General features: G+C 39.7%; 1 protein-coding gene across 5 annotated transcripts in view; it reads right to left on the reverse strand.

Annotated features, from left to right (window-relative positions):
• RBM47 (RNA binding motif protein 47) overlaps positions 1 to 25,577 on the reverse strand; it is a 117,897-nt gene extending 92,320 nt beyond the window's left edge. Inside the window, exons 1-2 of one of the 5 annotated variants that reach the window (XM_075930547.2) lie at positions 24,379 to 25,306; positions 21,221 to 21,329 (exon numbers count right to left, since the gene is read on the reverse strand). In XM_075930547.2, the coding sequence (XP_075786662.1) occupies positions 21,221 to 21,329; positions 24,379 to 24,421 (152 nt within the window). In that variant the 5' untranslated portion in view covers positions 24,422 to 25,306. Of the gene's footprint in view, positions 1 to 21,220; positions 21,330 to 24,378; positions 25,307 to 25,409 lie in introns of those variants that run through there. The other 4 variants (XM_075930538.2, XM_006129493.5, XM_075930541.2 and 1 more) reach the window with 4 other exon arrangements.
• Between the last annotated feature and the right edge of the window lie 1,199 nt (positions 25,578 to 26,776).

Raw genomic sequence — 26,776 nt, forward strand, 5'->3', positions numbered from 1 at the left:
CATCATGTTATGAATATGAACAAAGATGTCCGGCATCAGACCAACCAGCCTTCAATGTTTTCCCCAGGTAACTCAACACTGGCTCAAGTGCCTTGGCTTTCTGCTCTGCATGCAGGAATCAATACAAGCCCAGCAGCTTTATGCAGGAGATCCAACAGAAACTGGATGCAAGGACTTTGCTGATGGCCTCACACATGCTTGAGGGAGCAGGAGTGGCCCGAGACCGGCTGTGGCAGCTGGTGCCCCAGGTGGAAGGCATGATCAGCGCCCCCGCATGCTCGGCCATCAATGGCCATGATGTCATCATTGGGCACCCGGGCCGGCGGCGCCCTAGGCAACTGCCTAGTCTGCCTAGGCTCACTGGCCGCCCCTGTGAGGTGGGTTGTGCTCTCGGACCTTGCCTGCCTCACTCTTTATTTAGAGCAATACACTCACATGTGACCAGGCTCTCTGGAAACAGGTGATCCAAAATGTGCACTCTGTTCTCCATAAGCAGGAGAATGAATGAATGAATGAATGGCTCAGTTCTATGTAGGAGTAAGGATGTTAAGGACTAGTTGACTATCTGATAAGCAAATGCTTCAAAGTGGCAGCACCGTGTGGAGCCTGGGATCAGCTGTGACTTCCTTGGTGACCCTGGGCTCTGTGCGGCATTTCCACGGAACCTCGAGTCAGCTGGGGAGTCCCAAGCTGATCCTGGGCTCCGTACAGCACTGCCGCTTTGAAATGCCGCATGGAGCCCCAGATCCCAGGCTCCATGCAGCATTTCCACGGAACTCAGGGTCATCTGGGGACTTCACAGCTGATCCTGGGCTCTGTGGAAATGCTGCACGGAGCCCAGGGTGAACTGGGGAGTCCCCAGCTGACCCTGGCTCCATGCAGCATTTCAAAGCAACAGCGCCTGCATGGAGCCCGGGGTCAGCGGGGGGACTTAGGGCTCCATGCGGGCACTGCTGCTTTGAAATGCACAAGAGCCGTGTCTACTCGACTAATAAATTAATCAATATTAACATCCTTATGCAGGAGGGCATGGACCAGCGTTCATGTTGCACTCCCTGTCAGTAACTATCCTGGGCCAGGGACTCTAATAATCCAACCAGCAGACAAAATTTGGTGATGAATCATGACTAGCTGAGGCAGATTGTACATATCTAAGAAGGGTTACATATATTTTCTAAAAAGTAAAAATGGCTGAACTTCTGCAAACAACTGGAGAGTATTTCTAATTCCTTTTTATTGCTTCAACACTGAAATGTTTATTTTCCGGGCAGAGCATTTGCCGCCTTTTTTGATTCTGGAAAACAGTGTTAATTGGTAGATTTTGTGAGGCAAACACAGACTATCAATCTATGAAGGCCATCTAGCCATCATTTGATTGTAACAACTAATGTGGCTACCTTTGAACTGGCACCCTGAAGGCGGAAAGGTTCCCTATTCCTAAATATCTCCAGATTCAGCTTCTAACTCAGCTTCCAGCAAATCTAGGGAAATGATTATTCCCTTTTATTTGGCACTGGTGAGGCCACATCTGGAGTTATTACATCTGAAACAGAACCCCCTACCATGCTTTAGGAAATGGACTTATGGACACAAAGGCTACGTCTACACTGGCCACAATTTCCGGAAAAGGGATGCAAATCAGGTAAGTCAGGATAGGGAAATCCGCGGGGGATTTAAATATGCCCCGCAGATTTAAATAAACATGTCCGCCGCTTTTTTTCCGGCTTGGGGAAAAGCCGGGAAAAAAGCGTCTAGACTGGCGCGATCCTCCGGAATAAAGCCCTTTTCCGGAGGATCTCTTATTCCTACTTTTCCCCAAGCCGGAAAAAAGCGGCGGACATGTTTATTTAAATCCGCGGGGGATATTTAAATCCCCCGTGGATTTCCCTATCCTGACTTACCTGATTTGCATCCCTTTTTCGGAAATTGTGGCCAGTGTAGACGTAGCCAAATATGCATAACTCAAAGATGATTCGGACAAAATCCCTCATGTAACCTATTAATCTTAATGACATAATCCATTGGATCTGTATAGTTTATTTCATTGTATGTATGTTTCTTGTGTATAAAGTTAGATATATGGAGTATGGAATGCTTTATGGTTTTAAATGTGCAAATAAAAGCCATCAAGGGTGTTACCTTCAATGTCTAGATGATCAATTGTAAACAGCTTATTTTGTTCTTTAAGTCTTAGCAGTGATTGATCTTAGAAAGTGGCATGTCCACTCCAACTGGTAGGGGCTGAACAGGTAATTGTCCATGTACAGGTCGAATGTAGAAACAGAATTACGGTCCAAAGTGGAATCTATAAAACAGTGGGAAGCTAGCTGTCCCTTTGTCTTTGGCTGGCATGGCACACTCAAGGAGATAATTAACGATCCCGGGAGAAAAGGGACTTCCCTGGTTTGGAGGCTTAGCTGGAATAAGAATAGTTTTAGGGTGAGTTTGTGATAAGTATGAGAGTTAGCTATGCATTTCTTGTTATTTTAAATTTGTAATATACTTTGCTCTGCCTGTTTTTACTCGCAACCACTTAAATCCCACTGCTTATATTTAATGAAATCATTTTTATTTACTATCAAGCCCAGTGTAAATAATTGTTACCTGGGCGAGTGATCAGTGTGTACATCCTCCTTTCATTCTTAAAGGGGGCTTCCCTAAACAATTTAGCTGGGGTTCTGATCCCATTTGGGGAGTGGTTTTCCTGGAAGCTGGGCCCAAAACTGTATTTTTCTCAGACCTGAAGTGTTGCAGTGTCTGTGTTGCTCCTCGGGGTGGGGAAAGGGGTAAGCAGGTGATCTCAGCTCTGTGCCTTGGCTGGGGGAGACCAGGAGACCTGGCCCAGCAGGACAGGGTGCTGAGAAGCCCCAGAGATCAATAAGGCAACTGTCAGTGGCCTTGTCAGCACTCGGGAAGCACCCCAAAGGGCTCTTCTCTGACTACACCCTGTCACAGTGTCCAATTCTGGGGCCCCCATTACAGAAATGATGTGGATGCACTGAGAGAATCTAGCAGAGGGCAACAAAAATGATTAGGGAGATGCAGCACATGACTTATGAGGCAAGACTGAGAGATTTGGGATAATTTAGTCTTCCAAAGAGAAGAGCGAGGGGGGATTTGATATAAAGTTTCAACTACCTGAAGGGGGGTTCCAAAGAGGATGGAGAGAGCTATTCTCAGTGTCAACAGATGACAGAAGAGCAATGGTCTCAACTGACAGTGGGGGAGGTGTAGGTTGGACATTAGGAAAAACTATGTCACTAGGAAGGTGGTGAAGCACTGGAATGGATTACCTAGGGAGGTGGTAGAATCTCCATCCCTAGAGGTTTTTAAGTCTCAGCTTGACAAAGCCCTGGCTGGGATGATTTGATTGGGATTGGTCCTCTTTAGCAGGGTGTTGGACTTGACCACCTCCTGCAGTCTCTTCCTACCCTCTGATTCTAATTTGCCTAACCACCAGAGGTTGATATTGTCTAACAACGTTACCAACACTTCCACTGCTTACTGGGCTCTTAAAAGGCATTTGGGAATAAGTTAGAGCTAAATAACAGCACGAAACACTGAGACCTAGGACTAGTGACTGTAAACATGCTTTATGGGACCATGGGAAATTTAACCACACCCCATATAAGTGGATATCCAGCTAACTAAAATCATGTCAGACCACAGATGCTGCTGGCTCGGAGAGTTTGTTAAGCCTACTCTTCCTGTGATACCTGTTAAACTGACTTTGTATTCACTGATTATAAACTTATAATGAAATACCCCAAATTGTTCTCTTCTTGATTCTTTATATAGTAGCAAGTTTATAGACAGTGCCATTGAAGGAATTATTTAAATTCATTATTTAGTTTTTCAGTTTTGCTCCCTATCATAATTTCTCTTTCTTCTATCAAGTTATTCTGCCTGATTTCATTTTACTCCTGTTCACTTTCAACTCAACTAGGAAAGCAAGCCAAAAAAGTGGAGTTCCTCTCATTTATTTTTTGCAGAACATCTTTATTGTTCGTGATAAGGTGCTTAGTGTTACCTGATAGTGAGGGAGGTTTTACGGTAGTGGTTTGTAATCAAATGTAACTTTACCTCAAGGCTGTGTCTACACTGGGCCACTTATTCCAGAAAAATCAGCCGCTTTTCCAGAATAAGCTGCGAGCTGTCTACACTGGCCCTTGAATTTCTGGAAAAGCAACGACGCTCTACTGTACAAAATCAGCTGCTATTCCGGAAAAACTATTCTGCTCCCGCTCGGGCATAAGTCCTTATTCCGGAACACTGTTCCGGAAAAGGGCCAGTGTAGACAGCCCAGTAGTCTTTTCCGGAAAAAAGCCCCGATCGCGAAAATGGCGATCGGGGCTCTTTTCCGGACAAGCACGTCTACATTGGCACGGATACTTTTCCCGAAAAAGGGCTTTTCCGGAAAAGCAGCCTGTCAATGTAGACACTCCTTTTCCGGAAAAACTGAAAATGGAATAGTATTCCGTTTTAAGCAGTTCCGGAAATTCATGCCAGTGTAGACACAGCCCAAGAGTTTCCCAATGCCTATTATGTTGATATCAAACAACAATTTTTACCAGCATTTGCTTATCTTGTAGGTGAGCAGTAATGGAAATCTAGGTTCAAAGTTTGCCTGATCTTTCAAGCTATGTCCAGTCTACATCTTTTTTACTGAGTCTGTAATCCATTAGTAGAGTGGTTGATTCTAAATGGGATTTTGTATCACATAAAAAATGGCCAAAAAATGACCATTATCTGCTATCAGTATTTCATCCCTGCCTGAAGCCCTGTTTTGCAGTGTAGATAGGACACTGTACCATGTTTGTGAAACCAGTTTGGCCAGTCGTTCTTCCCAGCAATCTGTGTTATAGGTAGTCACAGAATGCAGTGCACCACCTGCTAATGTTGCCACTCTATCTACATGTCCTCCATTAATTCTATGCTCTGTAGAGGCAATATGGTGTAGCTTTTCAGATTTGTCCTGCTTTTCCCAGAACATACAGAGAGAATGCATCCTAAGAACAAACATTTGTACCTAGGGACAAATGTGTGGGCAATGTCCCCACTAGATTTTTACAAACATATCAATGACTTAAGTCTAGTGTAAAACCAACTCTAGCAAATTACAAAATCAAGATTAACAGTTGTTGATGGACTCAGTTGTAGTGAAATTAACACTGATCAAGTCTGTAAAATGTTAAAAATTCAGAAAGGAAGTTGCTATTGTTCATTATTACTTGTAACCATTTATATAGTATTTTCACTATTTTTTCCAACATTTCAAAGCACATTAAACACACAGATACTTACACAAACATGGAACGATTCACTCCTGTAGGCACAGGGGTTTCCAATTGCTCACTGTCTACTAGAGGATTTACGGCAGAGGATTCACTCTGGGAAAGGACACAAATTGATTTCATTGCCACCCTCCATTTTGGGTTCTGCCTGAGAAAAAGGCAGTTGAAAATTCTGGCCAGGGTCCCTAAGATCCCTACTAATAGAGACAGTCTGAGAAATGCATCACTTGACTCTGCCAATTTGTGGGATACACTGGCTTGGTCCAGATATCATGGCAGAGTGGCGTTGCAGGCAGATTGCTCGGTGGCACCTCTACCTCTGATTACTTTCCACTGCCAGGGCACAACATACTTAGTTACACTGACCCCAGTGTGTACCGGGCCAAATTACTCTGCTGGTGTAAATGGGCACAGCTCCATTGGCATCACTGGCATTTTGCCTATTGACATTAGGCAAGAGTCTGGCCCATGGTTTCTTTTTCCTTTTGCTGGTTCATAAGTGCATGAAATACTTAGGAAACATGGGTCTCTGTAATAACTCCTTTCCCATGGCTGTCTCCCTCATTTTTATTTTAAAATGGTTAAGAAAAATCCACCTGGGAAAACTTGTGGTCATTTGCATACTCCATGTCCTATTCTATCTGTCCTTGCTTGGCTAGCAGCAGAGAGGAATATTCCAGGAGCCTGGCTGCCACTTCTCAAAGAAATCCATAGGAATATCGGTGCTGTTTATCACCCCTGCAGCACTGGCTGCATGGGTTTATTTGCTTTTGTACTGCCATTGGCTGGCCCTCACCTCATGACATATATGCAAATCCTCTGTATGCTAGCCCAGAACTCTGTTATGTCTTGGCAGTTGAGCAGTTTGTTTTTAAATAAGGCCCTTTTTCCACTATGGAAGGGATGGATCCCTAGAGTGAAGGCTGCAGTGTGTATGCTGAAGCGCTAATGATGTTCTTTGCGCTGTACTAGACACAAACCTGTTTTAATGGTGTATATGATTTCTGCAGTCTCTCTAAGTTACTTGTATTTGAATTATACCCCATTTCACATCTTTGATTTCCAGAGCAAGTGAAAATCCTATCAAAGTAACAATACAAAAGTGAATTAGTCTGTTGATTTGACTAGCACATCTAGAATTTAATGGGGACACAAAAGAAATGTACTCATTCAGCCCATTATGCAAACATTTACCAGTGCCTTTTTACTGTACCTATTTTTTTCCTTTTATATCAACCATTCCTTTCTTATCTGGTTTCACTCACTACAAAATTGATGGGCATTTGGTGATTAGCATTCCTTTTCCAGCCTCGCCTTCTTTTCTGTAGGGGCGAACCCACACTTTGTGTTAAAACCTGTATATTCCCTGTGGAGTCTTGATTCTGGGTTTGCCATACAGTGCTCAGAAATTCAGCACTCCAGTATTTTAAGGTCATATCAACTGAGCTCTTCTACAATTCTATTAAACCTGTGAGAAGATTATTACCTACTTTGTATATTAAAACACAACTTAAGAGAGATACTACCTTATTTAGAGGGCACATAAGAGAGGCTAGCAAAAGATGCCAATATTATCTGGGAGCAGACACAGGGGCTACCACTAAAGAATGTGACCCACTTATCCAGAAAAACTGGGTTAGCATTCACCTTCCCTGCTATGCAAGTTCTGCAGCCTATGGTTAAAGAGTCCTAGAATTATGCTGTAGAAACTGGATGTGAGGGGGCACCTCTGATGTCTGCCTTGCAGTTGTTGAATACATACTCCATGTGATTGGACTAATTAAAAGTTTTTAGCCAAACAAATCCTTGTTTGTGAAAGTATAAAAACTAAGAGGATTAGATGTTTCCATATTAGTTAAACTAGATATAACAGGGAAACAAACTTGTTGCTATTAATTTTAAAATTTGTTACCCTTAGCAGGTTTGTATGAAGTTGGTGGATGATGAAATTAATCTGGCAAATAATAAAAATCCTGTTACTGAACATGAAGTTCTTTTTATTAGAGAATTAACAGGAAGATAGTAAATCAACCAGTATATTTCTTAGGAAATAATGCCTTCATCAGACAAACATTTAACAAGCTTTATAAAGGTGAACACTTCTGTACGAAAAGGGAATAATTGCATATGAGATCTTTGTTTTGAATATTCCAGCAATCTTAGTTAAAGTTGTTTGATCTTTAATATCTGTTTTATAAAAGAAATAGACACACTGTATATTAGTCAGTAGATTTATAAGCAAGTAACCTCAAAACTTTATTATGTATTACCACAGCATTGAGCCAAAATTGATGGGCAGTATAATTCAAACCCTTTCTTAGTAGCCTCACTATCCAGTAACATGTGAAGCAAAAAATAGTTAATTTCATAAAGATCAGCAGGCATTTCAGTATCACATGTAATACCTGAAATACCAGGACATCATTTGGTTTATATAATATTTGTTCATTTTTCACAGACAGAACATATTAAAAGCCCCATTAATTTACTAGCTACGGAATCTGTGATATTTTTAACCACATTGTGTTTTTATTTCCAGTTACATCCCTCATGTTTTTAAAAAAAGTATTTTAGGTTTGTGAGAGATTCAGATCCAAATTAATATTTTGGTTCCATTGGGAGTGGATGGCTTCAAGATTACAGCTAAAGGGAATGTAGCTCCTCCAACATATTATACCACTTAGTATTCTCACTTTGCCAAAAAACTATACCAAAAAAATAGAACGTGAGGGTTTCCAATACATTGGTGTCATATTTTCACTCAGATTCATGATCCATTCCCAAGCATGGCAGTCTAACACTGCTGTAGGCTGCCTGCTGAGCTTCTCAACATTTTTTTTAATAAAATACCCCTTTTTTTAAAAAAAATGATAAGTTCCCCCAGTACCTACAGTTTTCAGACACACAAATTTTTTTTCTAACACTGCAACACATTTGTTTAAACAACTTAGTCGTAGCTGGGCAGGCGATTAAATTTTTGGGTGTAAAAAGTACAAAAATAATAAAATGCTGACTTTCTCCAAATTTCAGTTGTGTTGATGTACCCCCTCAGACTTCTCTCAAGTACCTCTAAGGGTACTCATACCACTGGTTGAGAAACACTTACAGCATTCAGCAGTGTCCTCTCCTAGGCACTTATTACTCTGCCTAGTCCAGGGGTGGCCAACCCATTTAACAAAGAGAGATGAAACAGCAGCGGAAAAAATGCAAAGAGCTGTACCAGAATTGTCAAGCAAAAAAAAAAACAAAAAAAAAACCCCAAAAAACCACAAAGAAGGCTTCCCCAAACAAGCTTAGTCGACGGCTGCCATCTTGTTGGGTACCATTTTGAAATGCCTCCTCGGTGAGCACAGGGAAGTCAGGGCTGGAAAGAAGGAGCAGGGGGCGCAGGAGTGGCTTCACAAGCCGCACTTTCAGGGGAGAAGAGCTGCATGCAGCTTACAAGCCACAGGTTGGCCACCCCTGGCCTAGACTCTTTGCTCCTTTTGGGTCACAAATGACTTGGGGAGCAGAGATCCCAAAACTCCAAGGTTTCGGTCTTGTTTTGCCCAAGCCCCAGCTTGGGAAGATTACTTCTGCTGTAGGTAATAATTCCTGAAATAATGAGTAATACTTTTATTTGAATCAGGATGCATTATGCATGCTCATCTAACACTAGCACTCTCATAGGAGAAATAGTGAACTGGAGTACATTTTTAGTGACAGGAAGAAATAGAGAACATAAATAGCTAGCTAAACCCTTCCCCCACCAACGTTAGTGGAAATGGCTCACTGATCCCCTCGATTATCTGTGGAAATTTAGAGGTCAATGATCAGATATGTAGGAATATTATAATAAACTTCTATTGCTTCTTGAATTTTCTTCATTCAGTAATATTGCTCCTCATGTAAACAGGATTATAGTTAAGTCTTAAGAATCATGGTGTGAGTTCTGTAGCTAGCTTTTTTAGGTGGTCTCGGCATATTATATATGTGCTAGTGCCCTACTGCTTTAGGGAGCAAGTGAACATTTGGAAATGCTAAGAATTTTTTTAATCTGGCCACTTATTTTGGCCCCTAAAATGGGAAATATCAGGTAGGGACTTCATCTAAAAATCTGGTCATAAACATTTTTTGCTGCTCCTAAGACTTTGCAATGTTAGGAGGCTGCCAATTCTGCCTATATATGATACAATACAGCTGGCTCTGAAATAAATTATGGTCCCAATGGAAACTCAAATTGCCTGTAAAAAGCATGTATTTATGAAAACTGATTCTTTTGAAGAATTTGTGCAAGTACAATTTTACTATGGCATTTCGTTTGCCAGAGTTACCTAGGGAAACTTTGTGGAATGAGTGTGTTGGACTATATTCAGTGACATTGCTCTGTATTTAAATAGATTCATCAGGGAGGTTGAGAAGAAGGAGGGAACCTAAGAGATACTGATTTTATGTAGTGAGGGAAAACACGTGTATCTCTGTTGGTACATTTAATTGCACTAGTGTGGGCCAGTGCTAGCTCTAGATATGAAATATAAATTTGGTATGTAAGGGTCTTTCTAATATCATGTAAGAACTAACTCTCTCAGTTCATGGTCCATTGAGAAATGAAGGATTCAAGTAATCTGTAGATTTCTAGCGTGTTACATAATGGAAGAGGGAAATTAATAATGATAAAAATGCATTGAATAGTAACAGCCACATTTTCACCGCCACCCACATTTTAGATTTTTGTGTGTTTATTTTTAATAAGAATGCCTCCAGTAAGATTTATATCTACTGTGTGCCCCCCTCCCAAAAATCAGATATTCAAGGCAAATTGCATACTCAAATTTAAATAATTGCTCAGCCCTTATTTTAAAAAAAAGCAGGCAGGTTGCAAAAACCTTTTGTTTCTATGAGATTTCAGTAGTGGCGAGTGGGCAGGGGAAGGGAGGAAGTAACAAGGGAAGGACTGGAATCAAAATGGAAGGAGGATGACAGGCTAGCAAATTGCTGTCCAGCTTTTAGCAGGCTATTGTAGAAGCCAATGTAGAAAAAGGCCAAGGCCTTACTGAAGTCCATGAGAATACTGCCCTTGATTTGAATGGGAGCAGGATCATGTCCAATAATGAAAGGGCAAGTCAGATACTACGTGTCCTTATGAGTACGCTGACATTATGCAATATGGTAAAAAGTGAAAACCTGTCAAACATATAACTCTGGTGCACTCAAGGACATGCTGCTATTTGTTCTGCAGGATTACCTCGCTACTAGGGATTAGCAATGTGCCATTGATCTCTTCCATTATAAAGGCCACTAAAATGCCTTATTTTCCGCATTTCAAAACCTGAACTAACTATGAGAGGGAAACTGTTTGTTTGGATTCATATTTTTATCAAAATGAAAGGGTTTAATTTTTCTGCTCCAGTCTCTCACTTGCCTTGAGCTTCTTCACATTTAATTCTTCTTTACCCACAAGCATAGCATACTTTCAGCATCAAACAGAAAAGAACTAACATGAATTTACACAATTAATTTTTTTAGCCAGGGAGGGAGCTACTTTAAGTCGCCAACCTTTGCTTTCTGGAAATTCTTTGGTGTATTACTGCATAGCAGAGTGGTATGACAAGGATAAAGGGATTAGAAGTAGTTTCATTTAACTCCTTCTGTTAAAAACCTGCAAAGGGTACTAACTTACAGCTATAGGAGTATTGCCACAATTATTTTAAAAAAAATCAGTGTAAGTGCAGAAAATTTATAGGCACTAAGAAATAAACTAACAACAACAATGTTGTTAGAATATTAAAATAAACAATTTAAAAAAGAAAGAAATTATATAAATATACTTGAGATTATCTAACTATAAAAAATTAAATGACTTGGTGGTAGACCGGGGGTTAGCCCAGATTTCAACTATAGGAAGCCAATAATCAGCATAGTGTTTAAGTTTCAAACCAGTGCAGATGGTGGTTTTCTTTGTATACATCAAAGAGTTGTGCTACTGCAACTGGGAATTTGGGTATGCCTGGAATGCAGGATCAGGGCTCAAAACTTGGAAAAATTTTGATAATTTGTTATAAAGGCCCTGTGATACTATAGTTCACAAAAATCACTCTGTGTCTTTCTATCAAGGTCACCAACTCAGTGCTTTACCATGAGACAAATTTAATAATTGTTTGCCCTATTAGAGTTGGGTAAACTGTTCCTAGTGAGTAATTACATAGCCACCTTACCCATTTTTCTGTTCGTGAATTCTCCACACAGCAGTATTTTTAGGAAGATGTTCACTATTCAGAATGGTTAAATGAAAACTTTAGGGGGATTCAAGCTTATTTGTGAAATGATTGCTTGGACTCGGCTTTCAACTATTTGGTATGAATTGTTACTATTTGGTTACTTAAGTGACTTGTTTCTGATTCTTGACTTCAAGAATGTTGGTGCAGGGACACATTCATTGTGCTCACAGAACCCACAATAGTGGGGATCCTTGACTAGTGTGCTACTACATCAAAATACAAACAGCAATGGAGCTATGGCCATTTACATAGTATGCTAAACATACTGGACAATATCCTCAGCTAAGGGTTAGGGATGTAAATACCCATTTAAAAAGTTAACCAATTAAACAATGTGTTTAAGTGGTTAACCATGGAGGGCTGGGGTCCCATGGGTGGGGGAGCCTGCTCTGACCGGCCAGCCTCATCCCACTGTGCCACAGGCAGGGGCTTGCTGCGGCCAGCCAACCATACAGTTAATTGGGGGATTGCTCCTGCTCTGGCTGACCAGCTACAGTTAACTGGAAGATTGCTCCAGCCAGCCAGCCCCTCCCCACTGCAGCATCGGCAGGGGGCTTGCTCCAGCTGGGCCTGGCCCTCGGGTTAACCAGTAAGCATGCCGGTAAGACTAATGCCTACTGGGTAACCAGTTAACCTTTTACATCTCTACTAAAGGCTTGAACCTGCACCATTTAAATCACTGTGAATTTTGTCACTGACTTCAACAGGAGTAGACTTTCAGGTGACTCATATACATCCTGAAACGTACCTTGTCAGGGGGTCTGATTATAAACAACATGCAAGTTGCGATACACGTTGGGCAAAGCAAAGCGAAAGTATTAAACAAACAACACACATATCTGAGCCTGCAATCATATAATCTCTAACTGCTAATGATTGTGGCCCAACTCCTATTCAATACTGTCAACTTGTGTGTAAAAATAAATAAATAAATAATAAAAAAAAATTAAAAGCCCTTTCCTTCACTACTCAGAATTCAACAAGTTTAGACTCACATTTCTCCCCTTCTGTTAAGTTGGTTGTTCATGCCAAGCAACTATGCAAATCCTATACTGGAGGGTCAATTTGAACACTGTTGATTCTGATTTAATCACTTCTCCACCAAAGCATTCAATACAGTAAGGTTGGTTATGTTTTTTTTTTTAAAAAATAAGATTCAAATCAGTCTATACCATATTTACAGAATCTTAGAAAATAAACAGAGATAATATTTCCAATATCCCATTCATTTTCTTCTAATATGAAAAACACGAGTTCATTTAAAGTAAACTGTATGTTACATCAGCTTAATTTAAGAATAATTGTCTAGTGGTAGAAGAAAATACCCTCTGTAGAACAATGTAGATTTCTGCACTACTATTCCCTATATTTAAAAAAAAGCAGTAAGTGTGTAGGTAATATACAATATAAGGAGAATTGTGAGGGTCTGATCTTGAAGGATGCTGTGTACTTGCTGAGCCTCTACAATTCATATTGACCTTATTGGGATTTACAAGGTCTCTACACGTACTTAGCAACAGCACCTCTCAAAATTATGGTCTAAAGTTCCATTCCTACAACTGGGTCCATGTCCTTGAACCCCTGTGCCCATACAAGAACCCCTGATCCATTAAGGAGTTAGGCATTCAACTCTTACTGACTCTCTCTCTCTCGTGCTTTTGAACATGTATGGTCCTAATCCGGATCAGTGCAACTATTCCTGGAGTCTCAGTCTGGGTGTAACTTATGGTGAAGACCACGTGCATCTCGGCAGCATCCTAAACTTGAAATAAGATAGGCAATTTGCACTATGCAAATTGCCTCTTATTTCAAATCTATTTTGAAATAAGCTATTTTGAAATTTGGCGCATCTACACAGTGCCAAATTTCAAAATAATGCGCTATTTTGAGCCATTCCTTATCCCTTGTGCAATGAGGTTTACCAGGATGGCGAAATAGCATGCCCGTTATTTCGAAAAATATTTTGAAATAAGAGACAGCTTGCGTAGATGCAGGGTAGCTATTTTAAGATACCTCCAGTATCCCAAAATAGCAGTGCAGTGTAGACGTACCATGTGTGACCTGGGAGTTCCAAAAAGAGTGTTTTAGTGTAATTTGTCAGTCCAATTGATGTCACAAATTAGCAAAAATCCTAGCTAAAACAATGTATTTATTTTCCTCCAAGACAGGATAAAGCATCAGTTTCATGTTACATCTCCCAGCCCAGACTCTGTTAATGTAAACATACCCCTAAAATAATAACTGGACACTAAACCCAACCCTCCCTAACCATACTGACAATAGATTGTAAAGTCTTGGAAGGGAAGATGTCTCCAGAGTGCTTACCACAGTGGGGACCCAAACCTCATCTGAATGCCTCTACTGGTTCCCCTATTATTCTGCATCAAGATCAAGATGTTTATCCTCACCTTTAAGTTTTCTAACAACCCTGCCCTAATCTCTTCCTTCATTGTCCCTTATATCCTCTGCTGTGTTCATGACACTAGCCTTATTTGCCCCTTCCCCAGATTCTCACACAAACATCCTTACTAATGGAAAACTTTTTCTCAACTGATTAGCAACATGGTGTCTGTTCTCTCCTCACTCAAAACTTAACGCAAGATCCCCCTCGCAAAATTGGCCCTGATTCTTTGATGCAAATATCAAATAATAGTAATGGCAGTCCAGGGCATTACTATCAAACCACAGAGCTGAATCCTCCAGTGATTTCTGACCATTTATTGTATGTTATTAGATTAGCACTAAACAATTAGCTGCATAGTTAGAAGTATTTTGTAACAATTGTTTCACATTATCTGATTTATAGTAAAATATAAATATATGCTAATTGTTTGTACTATCAGGAATTCAGAATATAATTCTGCTGATTTAATCAATCTGATTGGAAAATTTAGAGAGACAAATACATCTTTGATATAACTCTCTTGTACTCAGTGAAGCTGAACCCAGGATGAATTTGGCCCATAATATTTGTAAAACTACTATATTCTTTGTTCATATACTTTATATGAAAAAGACACTGGAGTCTTTAAACTGGAGCTGAAGTCATTCAGATGTTTGGAAGGATAGCTTCAATTAAACATTATAAAAATTACGCTCATGACACCATTCATTATGGGATCACAGACCAGGCAATGAAGTATTAGCCCCATTTTTTTGGGGTGGGGAAATTTAGGCATAAACTTTGAGAGATTTGACCAAGGAAACATACTGCCAACGACAGAACCGAGAACAAAAAAAAAAGGGGGGGGGGGGAGAAGGCTGGATAATTGCTGTTGAGTGTCCCTTCCTCAACACCCCACAGACAGAACTCCCTAGACTCAAAAAGAAACATGTTATACAACACATCTCTCTCACTCACCACATCATTAGGATTGCAAAGTCAAGCACTTAAAAATTAGGAAACATCACAATTAAGGTAACCTATGCAACCTTATGTCAGCCCTGTCCCCTGCGCCTTCCCCTCCCCATGAGTCTGTAACAGACAGACAGTACAGCATGATCACACACTATTTTTACCACAGGATCCCTTGCCTCATTTAGTGCACATGATGGACAGTTCTCACTTAATAACTAACTATGCAATATTTTATTTTCTCACTGTTCAAGGGTATGACCCTTGGCCTTATTTACTGTTCAAACCATGCTCTGAAGATAGAATTAACTTCCTCGTGTTTTTCCCCCTATGGTGCTCATCAGTACAGTATCTGAGTGCTTCACAAATATTCCTGAATTTATTTTCACACCCCTTCTCTGAGATGAGAGAAATGTGATTAACCTTTTTTACAGCTGAGGAAACGAAGCATAGAGATTAAGGTCAAATATGTCCACTCAATTTGGGTACCCGATTTGAGATGCTGAGGACCTGATTTTTTAGAGTATTCAGCATTACACAGCACTTTGTATGTTCAAAGCACAGTTCCCAGAGACTTCAACTGCATCTGTGAGTACTCAAGTCTTCAGCAAATTAGACTCAGTGTATCAAGTTAGTCATCCTAAAAATGACTGTCTGTGAAAAGTTTGGTTTAAGTGATTTAATTAGCCACATATAGGAACTGTGTGTGGCAGAAGCAGGGATAAAACCAGTTCTCATTGGCAGAATTCAACCAACTTAAAAGAGACGAACCATCTCTTCCCATCCCCTGCCTCAGTCACTACAAGCTTTACAACTTCTGCAACACTTGAAGCAGGAGTCCTGCCCAACACAACCCATTTAATCCCTAACCAGGTCCAGTCTGTGCTCTGAACCAGACAGGGCTTCAATGAGAAAAGTATGTAATCATGTAATTGACATGGGAGATCTTATTTCAACTCCTAGGGAACCTTAATTCTAACATTTCCTAACTTTTGAGTGCTTGGCTTTATACACACAAAACTATATTAAATATCATTAAAGCTGCAATTTCCTAGGTTTTTTTAAAAGCAAAATGGGGGAAAAAGACAGAAATTCCCTCATGTGACATCATATTGACCATACATAAGGGTCATCAGCATGGTTCTGAACCTTGAGATCCATCACACAGACCTCTATTATTTGAGCTCAGTAACTGATGGCAATAGTAGTAGGTGGTCATTGGCTATATGGACAAGCTCTAGAAGAGGACGGCACGCTTCCCTATGAAGTTTCACAGATATTTGTTGACAGCAGCAGAATGGTGAGACTCAGGAACCTGGGGTTCCATTCCAGGCTCTGAAGTACCCCTTCAGAGTAGAGATTTCCCCCCCCCCCCCCCCCCCGGCTCTTCTACCCATTTCTGACCAGGATGACTGCATGTCCCTGTCCTGTCATTCCACCCTCTCCCCCCCCCCCCCCATCAGCTCTTTTTCCTAATCTCATTCTCGCTGCCTATCCAATCTCAGTCTCCATTCACCACATCATTCTCACTGGTTCCCAGTCCTAACCACGCTCCCCAAGTTCTTTAACATATATCTGTATCCTCCTTCTTGCTTCTGGTCACATTTCTTTTGCCCAACTAGTCTTTTTCCTCAGCTCCTCATCAGAACCATCTCTTCACCCCCTTTTTTCTCAATACTAGTCTCTATGCCCAGCATATCCTAATTCCCCAGGTCCTCATCTGGTCTCAGTCTTTCTCCTTCCCCTCTCCCCAGCTTTCTGGTTCTCACTCCCAGTTGCAGTCTTCTCCCCAGCAGCTAGCCCAAACTCTTTCTCCAGCTTGTCAGTCTTCTCCTAAGCAAGTCCCTATTATCCTTTCCTTCCCCTGGTTCCAGTTTTTCCTTTTCTCTCCCCCCAGTTCCCTTGTCCCAAAGTAGCCTCCTTGTGTTCACTGTTGTCTCCTCTGCATTTTAACCAGGCAGCTTCTCTTTCTTGTTCCCAGTTCAGGAATCATAACCCTAGAGATGCAGCACAGATTGGAAAGGTCTTGATCAGACATGGGTTGGAACATGCTCCTTGCGGCTAGAACTCTTTAGGGGCTTTAGCTTTTACAGTTAAAGGAATCTCTACTGAACATATGTGAATAGTGATTTTCAAAAGCTTATAATTGGGCCAAATGTGAGCAGATTTTGGTGGAGCAGACAGTCACAAAAGCAGTCCTCCTTCCCACCAAATTTAAAGTGCCTGCTTCAAAGTTTAGGAGCACTACAACTTTTCAAAGGAAAAAAAAACAAACAAACAAAGAAACAAACACCAACCAATTTTAACATAAGCAAAACAATGTCTTTTTCTTTAGCATTGTTTTTAGAAATGGCTGAACCATTTTGTCTGAAGTTAAAAGTTCATACCGAGGCAGACTCTCGGTACAGAAAACTTCAGCCCAAGCAGTTAACATTTGGCAATATTATAAACAACTGACAAGAGGGTTTTGTAATCACAAGTGTCAGGCAATCTTAATCCTAGGTGGAGCTATCAGCCCCACCTAGGATATCTAGATTTCCTCCCTCCATTTTAAATATACACCTGATTTTGCACGTGGGGTGACTGTATTGCTTATTATAACTTTAAGAATTTTACAGTTATTTTAGAAGTGGATACCAGTTTTTCATGCATTTATTGATATCACTTTTTATGTCCAGCTGTCTTTAAAGAAAAATGTCTTAGATTAGGTCTACCCTTAAAATGCTACAGAGGCAGCTCTGCGGGAGCCAGTATGCATGAGAAGCCGGCTTGAAAGGCAGCTCCTCATGTGTACCAGCTCCTGCCCCCTCCTCTGCTGCTGCCTCTGATACAGAGACCAGCGGAGAGGCAGAGCTGCATGTAATGGTGACGGTTAACAGATGAGTTCAGGCTCATTGATTAAACATATACACTGGTACACGTTCACATCTTTACTTACTACAGCACTGCTAGGGATTCTATCATTGTATTAAATCCATCCCAAAAAGCAGTAGTTAGGTCTATGAAAGATTTCTTCCCTCAACCTATAGTTGTCTACACTGGGAGTTAGGTGGGCTTCACTATGTCTGAAAGCTGCTCAGATTTGAAATGTTAGAAATAGTCTTGGCAGAGAGAGGTGAGGGGAAATGTAGTCCTGGTGAGCTACACTAAGAAGAGAAAAAGTTTATCCCCTGGGTACCACCACTACCCATGTGATATAAATGTTTGTATGGAGCCTTTTATCTATCTTATATGACTCTGATTACCATAATTTCTGAGTGCCTCACAATCTTTAGTATATATATCCTCACAGCACCCTTGTGAGGTTCTGTGATCCCCATTTTACAGAGACAGTTATTCAGGTATGTCTACACTGCAAGTAGACACCCATGGCTGGCCTGTGCCAATTGACTCAGGCTCATGGGTGTTGGGCTGTTTAACTGCAGTGTAAAAATTCTGGCTCAGGTTGCAGCCCAAGTTCTGAGACTTCCATCTGGCAAGGTCTTGCAGCTTGGTTTCAGCCCAAACTCCAATGTCTATACCACAATTAAATAGCCACTTGGCCTGAGCCAGATGCAGGTCTTTAAATTCCAGTATAGACATACCCCAAGTGATTTGCCTAAAAGATCACAGTGGAAAAATGTGGTGGAGCAGGTACTTGAATCCAGATTTCCTAGGTCTAAAGCTTGTGCTTTAACTGAACCATCCATAACTCTTTTCTCTTTAAATCAGTAACTGAACAAAAATCTACCGTCTGTATGTTTTTTTATATATATATATATATATATATACACACACACACACACACACACACACACACGCACAAGTTAGAGTGTTATTTCAAAGGGAATCCTTTCAGCTGTAGTTTGGGAAATACTTCAAAAATACAACAATTTTGCTGGCAGTTACCTTCTAGACAATTGTTAATTCTAAATAAATGTTAATAAATTGATGTTCTTTGTGTATCTTTAGTGCATAACAAGGACAGGTTTAAAAACTAAGTGCTAATAGAATTAGTTTCCAAATTTTTGCAAAAGATCATACTTTAATCTGGAAAAAGAAACTCAACAATGGCTGTAACAATATCATAAGTAGTTTTTCTCATTACACATGTAAGTACACATGGCAAACTGATAAGACCTGGGAGGAAAATATGTACTAAAAGTGGAGGGATGATTTAGAGTATCTGAAAGGAACAAACAATAGTTCCTGTTTTCATATTATTTATGCATATATATTACATATGGAGGGCCAAAGCCTAGGCCCACAATTCTGGAAAAAGGCCAAAAATCAGAACCTTTTATCAGACTTCCCCCTTCCATTCAAATCTCTGCATTTTGAATAAAACAGAACCCACATTTGAACCATCCCTAGTAAAAATAAAACCTCGTCTCTTTAGCCCATTTCATTTATTAAACCCCAGCACATTATTACTTGTATTGCTATAATTCCTGGGACTTCCAGTCATAGACCCCAATGTACTAGGAACTCCAAATACAGATTAAAAAGAGGGACCCTGACCCAAAGACCTTACAAACTAAGCATAAGAGGCAATGGGTGAATACAGAGAGACAGACAAGGAGAGCAAAAATGGGGCAATAACGGTCAGCAATTCTGTACCGTATACTATGCACAGTACAGATTAACCTTAAATAAAGATCTTAAATTCCATGGTTTTGACCAAATTTTGCTTTGAATCTGGAACTAACAGGATACTCACAGGACATGAACAATAAAATACATCTAATCCTCTCTCAATCGAAAATTCAGTGTTTCACACAGTGCTAATAAGTCATCTACTCGCAGTGTTTAAACAAACTCAGCCATGCATGTGTAAAGGTTTACTGCAAATCTAAATGGAAATGGATTTGTCAAAGTTTCAGAAAATTCTAGTTGAAGGAATATCTTATGATCATTAAAGATACTGTGGCACTTTTCATGAGAGTGGCTCTATTAACTCTGCATTGGAGCCTAGTAGGAGTATGTGTAACTGCAGTCTGCCTACAGTTTCATTCACCCTCTTGAAAAAAAATTACTGATGGTTAAAATGGGTGATAATTTCTAATCCAGAGAAAGCTGCATTTCTACTATTCTTATGCATACTTAGTACATTTCTATAAAGTGTTTTGTGATCATCCCTGATAATTTATGTAACTTACATGTATATTTATACAGTGACTTATCCAGCTGGCTGTTACTGTTCACATACAGACCAACCTAAACCAAAACCTCTCTTGGATTAAGCAAAAGTCTCAGAGGGGTAGCCATGTTAGTCTAGTCTGTAACTTTAAAAACAAGTAGTGCATAGGGTTGCCAGATGGTTTCAACAAGAATACCGGACACACCTGACATTACATCACAATCTATATTACATCTTATTTAGAAAATACTGGACATTTTCTCAATTTGTTTCCTGAACAGAAAACTCAGATACTGGATTGTGCAGTTCAAAACCAGACCCAAGGGCTGCGTCTAGACTGGCATGATTTTCCGCAAATTTTAAAAAAAGTTTTTCCGTTAAAAGGTATTAGCGCAAGAGAGCGTCTATACTGGAATGTGCCTTTGCGCAAAATATTTGCTTTTGCGCAAAAGCATCCATGCCAGTGTAGACGCTCTCTTGCACAAGAAAGCTCCGATGGCCATTTTAGCCATCGGGCTTTCTTGCGCAAGAAATTAATGTGGCTGTCTACACTGGCCCTCTTGCACAAGAATACTTGCGCAAGAGGGCTTATCCCTGAGCGGGAGTGTCGGAGTATTTGTGCAAGAACCACTGATTTTGTACATTACAAAGTCAGTGTTCTTGCGCAAATACTTACGACCACTGAAGACAGGCAACAAGATTTTGCGCAAAATCATGCCAATCTAGACACACCCGAGCAGTGCAGCACCTTAAAGACTAACACACTATATATAAAGCGAGAGAGAGTGTATCATGAGCTTTTGTGGGCAAAACCCACTTTGTCTGATGAGATGAGCTAGAGTGGAGAAAAAAGGGGAACTTCAGAATAAGAAGGGAGAGCGAGAAAAATAATTCTACTGTCTACTTAGTGCTTAAAGCTCCTCCTCAGTGTAAACCATATGGCGATCCATCCCATATTGTTTGTATAAGGTGGGAAAGAGCTAAACTTGATCCTTAACTTTTTAAGCTCTATGGTCTGCACATGGAGTTCTCATTCATTCTGTAAAATGCATTACAATTGGGATGTTGCTTCAACAAAGTAAATGCTGTAGAGGAACTAGATGGCTCCAGAGTTTGGTAAGCAGAATACAAAGCTTTTTCTCTCTAGATTGTTGGATACATCCTAGTTTAGGTAGTGACTGAAAACTCTTATTACCTGAATGGCTCTTTAGTATTCTGTTTGAAAAAAATTGTAGTTTGTCTTCCTACTTTATTCTCCAAATTATCCCACCTTTGCTTGTGCCGCCTCCAAAATCTTCTGCAACCTAACTAGGTAAAAAAAATATAGTCTGAATGATACTTCCTGATAAGTATATTCTTAAAAAAAAATACCTTTCAACAGTTTTAAGCAGATAAGATGTAAAAAGAAAACAAAAAGCCCCCAAACATCAGCCTGTCTATCTACTTTGCCGTTAATAAGAAGTTGTTCTGCTCTATTAAGTTTACTGTGTCACCAAAACCTTTGCAAGTCTTAACTATACAAAGCCTACATTGTCTTGACAAGGATACTGAGAAGATGTGCCTGATCTTGGCAGGAGCTAGGTGTACCCAGAACCATGTTATTTTAAAAACAACCACCACACACACAACAAAAAAGAAATATTAATTTAAGTCTTTCACTGGGAAAGATAATGAGCAGTGTCCTTACTACAAGTCTATAGCATGCACTGGTCAATTTTAGAAACATGAAAACTGAAAATGATAGGCCAGATGCAGAACACAATTCCAAGTGACCCACGTATAGTTAGAGCACGGAGTGTTCACATTATGGCTTTTGCTGTAGGTTCACCTCTAATACTGAGATGTAAATGTCCTGCAAGAGAACTTATCTTCATACATAACTATGTGGACTGGCAGATGTATTTCTTCACCAAGGGCCAAATCCTTCTCCTTGATCCCATAGAAATCAATAGTAAAACTTCCACTGTCTTCAGTAGAAACAGAATTTGGCCCTTAAATCTCTGCCAGTGTTTGTCAGTTGTAATGCAGATACTTTCTTAGTATACTTCTTAGCAATTTGGATCATTCTTAATTTGAGAACTCAGTCATGGGAACTCAGGGGAAAATAGAATTTCATAAAATGGAGATGACATTATACATCCAGATGAGTGTAATATGACAACTACCTGAGTCCAGGAAGATACCTACTTCTTATTCCAAACCAATATTAGTATGAATGGTTGTTGAGAATAGCATTAATAGTGTTCAAACTAAGTAGTAAAGCATATACATTTTGTTAATATTTACATTGACAGCCAGCTCAAACTAGACCCCAACATCTGCTTCCCGTTTTTTTCTAGGCTGATTTTCATGTTAACAGAGAGAGCACATCAGACATTTAAAAGTCCTAATGAGCACAATCATACGAATTTCCCTGATATCAGACACTCATACTGCTTTCATAGACAGCATTCTATCATATGACACTGACTGAATCAGTATAATACAACTTCTGTACAATGTGTAGAATAGCAAATTACAACACCAAACAATGGAGATGTGGATGGCCATTGATCCTGCCATTATCTCCATGCAGCAGGACTCCTGCCCCTATGAAAAGTCTTATAGTAATCAGCAGAGCTCCATGAATGGGATCCTACCAGGATCAGGTCCTTAGACCAAATTTCTCTTGGAACAATATTCCCATAAACATTTGCCATCTTGGCTCCTTAAAATAAGTATTTTTATCCAAAAGTGTTAATTGTTTAGTTTGCTAATTATAGCACATACCACTAATGTTTGTTAATTATTAATTTTTCATACTGGACTGGAAAATTAAGGTACAGATTCTATTAGGAGCTATATTTACATGACAATTATGTTTTAAAAATATCATAGTTCCAAAGCTACTCTGCCCTGTTGTGTGTGTTTGATAGCCCATGACACATGTTAGAAAAGAGGGCCCAATTCTCATCTAGCAGATAGATTGTAACTCAAGAATGGCTATATTGAAGGCAATGAAGTTATTTCACTGGGTAAAACATGAGTGAAAGAAGAATCTGGCCCAGTGACAGGATATAAAAGAGTGAGAGAAACTGAGAATACAAGCAAAATGTTTTCCCTTAATTTATTTATTTTTCAGACTCTAATGTTATTTTGACTGTATAATTTGATTTTTAGCCTTGATAGTAATTTAAACATGAATCTGTTAGATAAACTCCAAATAGCAGTATATTTCTGGTGTTATCTTATTTTTCCTTTCTCAAGAGTGCATATTGCTTTCCATTTTCCAATTTTATACCAGGCTCTGCTTAATACCACAAGTAACCTTTCACCTTTATGATCTGACACCTGCAGTACTTGGAGATGTTTAGTATATAATGTTGCAGATCCCTCTGGCAATAGTCCTAAAGTACAACTGCTTGCTCCGCAGTTGTTGTAACAGCCTGATGTATGTTTTCTTTTCTCCCCCTTACAATCATATGAACTCAGCATTAGACTTGTAAAGAATATATTGCAAGATTGTCCAAGTTACTATTACACAAAACTGTGGCTCATAAAGACGCCATTATTAGTTTCAAACTAGCCTCTGGGGCCATATTCTGCTCTGTGACCTCAGCTGGGTGGCAGACTTCAAAAACTAATCTTTTGGTTTGCTACATCCAACTTTTAATATCTGTGACTTTTGCCCCAATCTTTATTTTAAAGCCAAAATGGGAAATGAACTGTATAATTTTAACTTGTAAAACAAACTGTTTCTTTTTATGTGCATAATGAGACATGCCCCAACAATTTTCATCTAACAGCATATAAATATAACTAAAAGGCAAAGAAAGGTGGAATCTACCCGTATTTTATTTTGAAATAATCATTACTAGAAAAGTTCTGTTCTCTTCATTTTAATTGTTTCTAATCAGAGATCCCAAACAGGTATCCTGTTAATTTGTCATCCATCAAAATTATGTCACTGCTACCTGTTGTGAACAGACTCTGATTTTAAACCAACCCTTCCTTCCCCCCCCCCATATTTACTTCAACACTATTTAACATGTCAGCTGAAAAGATATTGGCTAAACTTCTGAAATAGCATATATACCGGAGATCACTTTTCAGTCCTCTCTTATTTGATATCTCTCTTTTCCTCTCTAATCTTATAAGTTTTTAAAGAATCTAGTCCATTGTTCAATCACTTTAAAGGAATTGTCAAAGCTTACCTCAAATTGTGGTTTTGTTTCTGTTTTTCACTGACATTATTTTAAACACTTTAAAAAAACCACAACCTTATGTCCCACCATGCTCTTAAAACAATCACAAGAGACTAGACCCTGCAGCAAGGTCACAGGGATAGCATAGTGATCACAAAAAATTACGTACCTGTATGGTGTTTCTGAAGACAGTTTCTACACTTAAGCACCATTCACAGAGAAGAAAGCGTTTCTGGGCAGCAATCTAATGCATCTTCTTACTTTTTCTAATGTTCTGCTAATTGAGCAGTGTTGAGCAACTCCCTACAAAGCTGTTTAACCCCTTTGTTTCACACTCTGCCGTTCAGAATTGCTGAACACTGAAATACTTTCAGAGAGACTTGCTAGAAGTAATACCAGCTAAGCTAAAACCCTTGATTCTCACTGACCTAAGCTGCACATTCCAATCTATTAACAGGAGTGCTAATCAGAAATCACTCTTTTAGACTAAATTCCGGACTAGACATAAAGCATGAAAGTTAAGCTGAGATACTGCTTTACCAGGACTCAGTTTTTGCCGACTGCTTTGGTAAAGTCTGCGATGTCTCAGGACTCAGGAGCACTCAGTAAAATTGTGACTGAGAGGAAAATGTTAAGTGTCTCATCTCTGTGTTCTTTTTTCCTCCCCCCTCTCTTGTTCTCGCTGCTCACAGTAGCAAGGTTGTTTCTTGTATACTCCCTGCCCTTAAACTCACCAAACCAGATTTTTACTCCCAACACCAGCAACTTCCCGTAAATCTGAACTGAAATTTTATCCTCTTCACTGAGCCTTTGCTGGCTCAAGGCCAGTGCAGCATTCCTGTTGTTTTAGGAGAGCAGATACCTTTGTTTTTTTAAGGGGGGGAAGAGAATGGATAACCTGAAGAGATGTAAAGGCTGACGTCAGAGAGACACTTGGAAACAATTTAAGAATTGCTTGACACGCCATTTTTAATATAAATAAATAAATATGGAGTTCCAATGTGAACACCCAGAGAGGGAATGTATCGTCACTAAAACAGAGCCACTATTTGCTGAACCACCTGCTTGATCTCTACATACAGTGGTTTAGAAACAAGATGCTAAATCTTGAATATCTTCTAACCCCGCCCCCCTTTAAGCAACGTAGGTTTTCAATAGATAGATGAAGATTTAAAGGGAAAACAAATTAATAGCACTCACCTGAGGCATAGCATGGCTTGAATTAGTACAGGAAGGTATTGCACTAGGAGAAACCCACAAGCCTTTCTGATCCAAGTTTCATCAATAAGTGGTTGTGCTTGTTAAATAAGTGCCTCATGTCACCCCCTTCTGACCTGCAGTTACATCTGGTTTCTAGAAAAGGAACAAAAGAGAAACTAGTTTTAGAAATAACAGCCAAGCCCTCTTTTAACCTCCCTGTGATCTCTCTGAGAATTGTATTTTAACCCTAAAAAGAAACAGCAATGCCAGAGAGTAAACTTTTCCTCTCCACCTCTTTTACTCTACCTGCCTGTGCAAGGGTTAAGTAGCCTGATGTATTTAAACAAAGCACAAAACCTGTTTATAGTAAATGCAATCAGCCAACAGAAAGATAATTCAGTACTTGTGACTAAACAAACTGGAACAGGAAGCACACATCATCAGAAATTTTTTAAAAAGTACGAATTCCTGCTTGCATTGTCATGCAACTGAAAAATGTTTCTACTTCTCTTTAGACTGAGTCTTTTTATTCAATGGCAGTTCAGTTTTTTGTGTGAAAAGTTTAATACTCCTGTTGTTTAATCATTTACATGCAAACATTTGACAGAACAATGTTTGCTTTTTGTACAGATTACTATGGAACCTTTGCATTATTTTTCTTGTTTTGGGGAAGGAATGTTTCTGTAGCTAAGTTTTATTTTCGAATTATTTTTGTAATTTATGAGAGTTTGCCTATACTTTGCCCTATAATTCTTTCACACAACATGAATTCAAACAGGAGAATAATGAAGGGTCATAAAAATTTAAAAAATTAAGGTATATAGTATCGAGAGTTAAAGCTACTGTTGACAATATTCTGCAACCATATTTGTAAGTGATCATAAAATGCTGCTAGCTGTATCACCTGGGAAGATACTAAACCTGCATTGTTTTGCACGTTCTGTCCTGTACAACTAAATTTCTCTGTTAATTTTTATGTAAGCAAAAGCTACAGTGACTCCTACTGAGTTTTGCTTGAATAAGAACTTCAGGATCAGGCCCATATTATTGAATCTCTCTAGTCCAGAACTCTCTGGTCTTGAAACATCCATGGTCCGGAATGATTTTAGTGAGGTGTATGTCCACTTTTCATGGGTGTGGCCACGTTTCCTGCTGTCCCATAAAGTTTGTTTACAGCCACTTGTCCTAGCTCTCAATGTTCTGTGTTGTTATTTAGCAACAATTTATCCCTATATGTCCTCTAACAGCCCAGTAAGCTGTGGAAATGATGATAATGCTGCTAGACAATATTGACCTCCCATAACCCAGAAAATTCTCTGGTTTGGAACCGGACAAGTCCTAAGGGTGCCTGATTAGAGAGGTTCAAC

Source organism: Pelodiscus sinensis, chromosome 4, assembly GCF_052426305.1.
Source record: "Pelodiscus sinensis isolate ZL-2025 chromosome 4, ASM5242630v1, whole genome shotgun sequence".
NCBI classification, from domain to species: Eukaryota; Metazoa; Chordata; order Testudines; family Trionychidae; genus Pelodiscus; species Pelodiscus sinensis.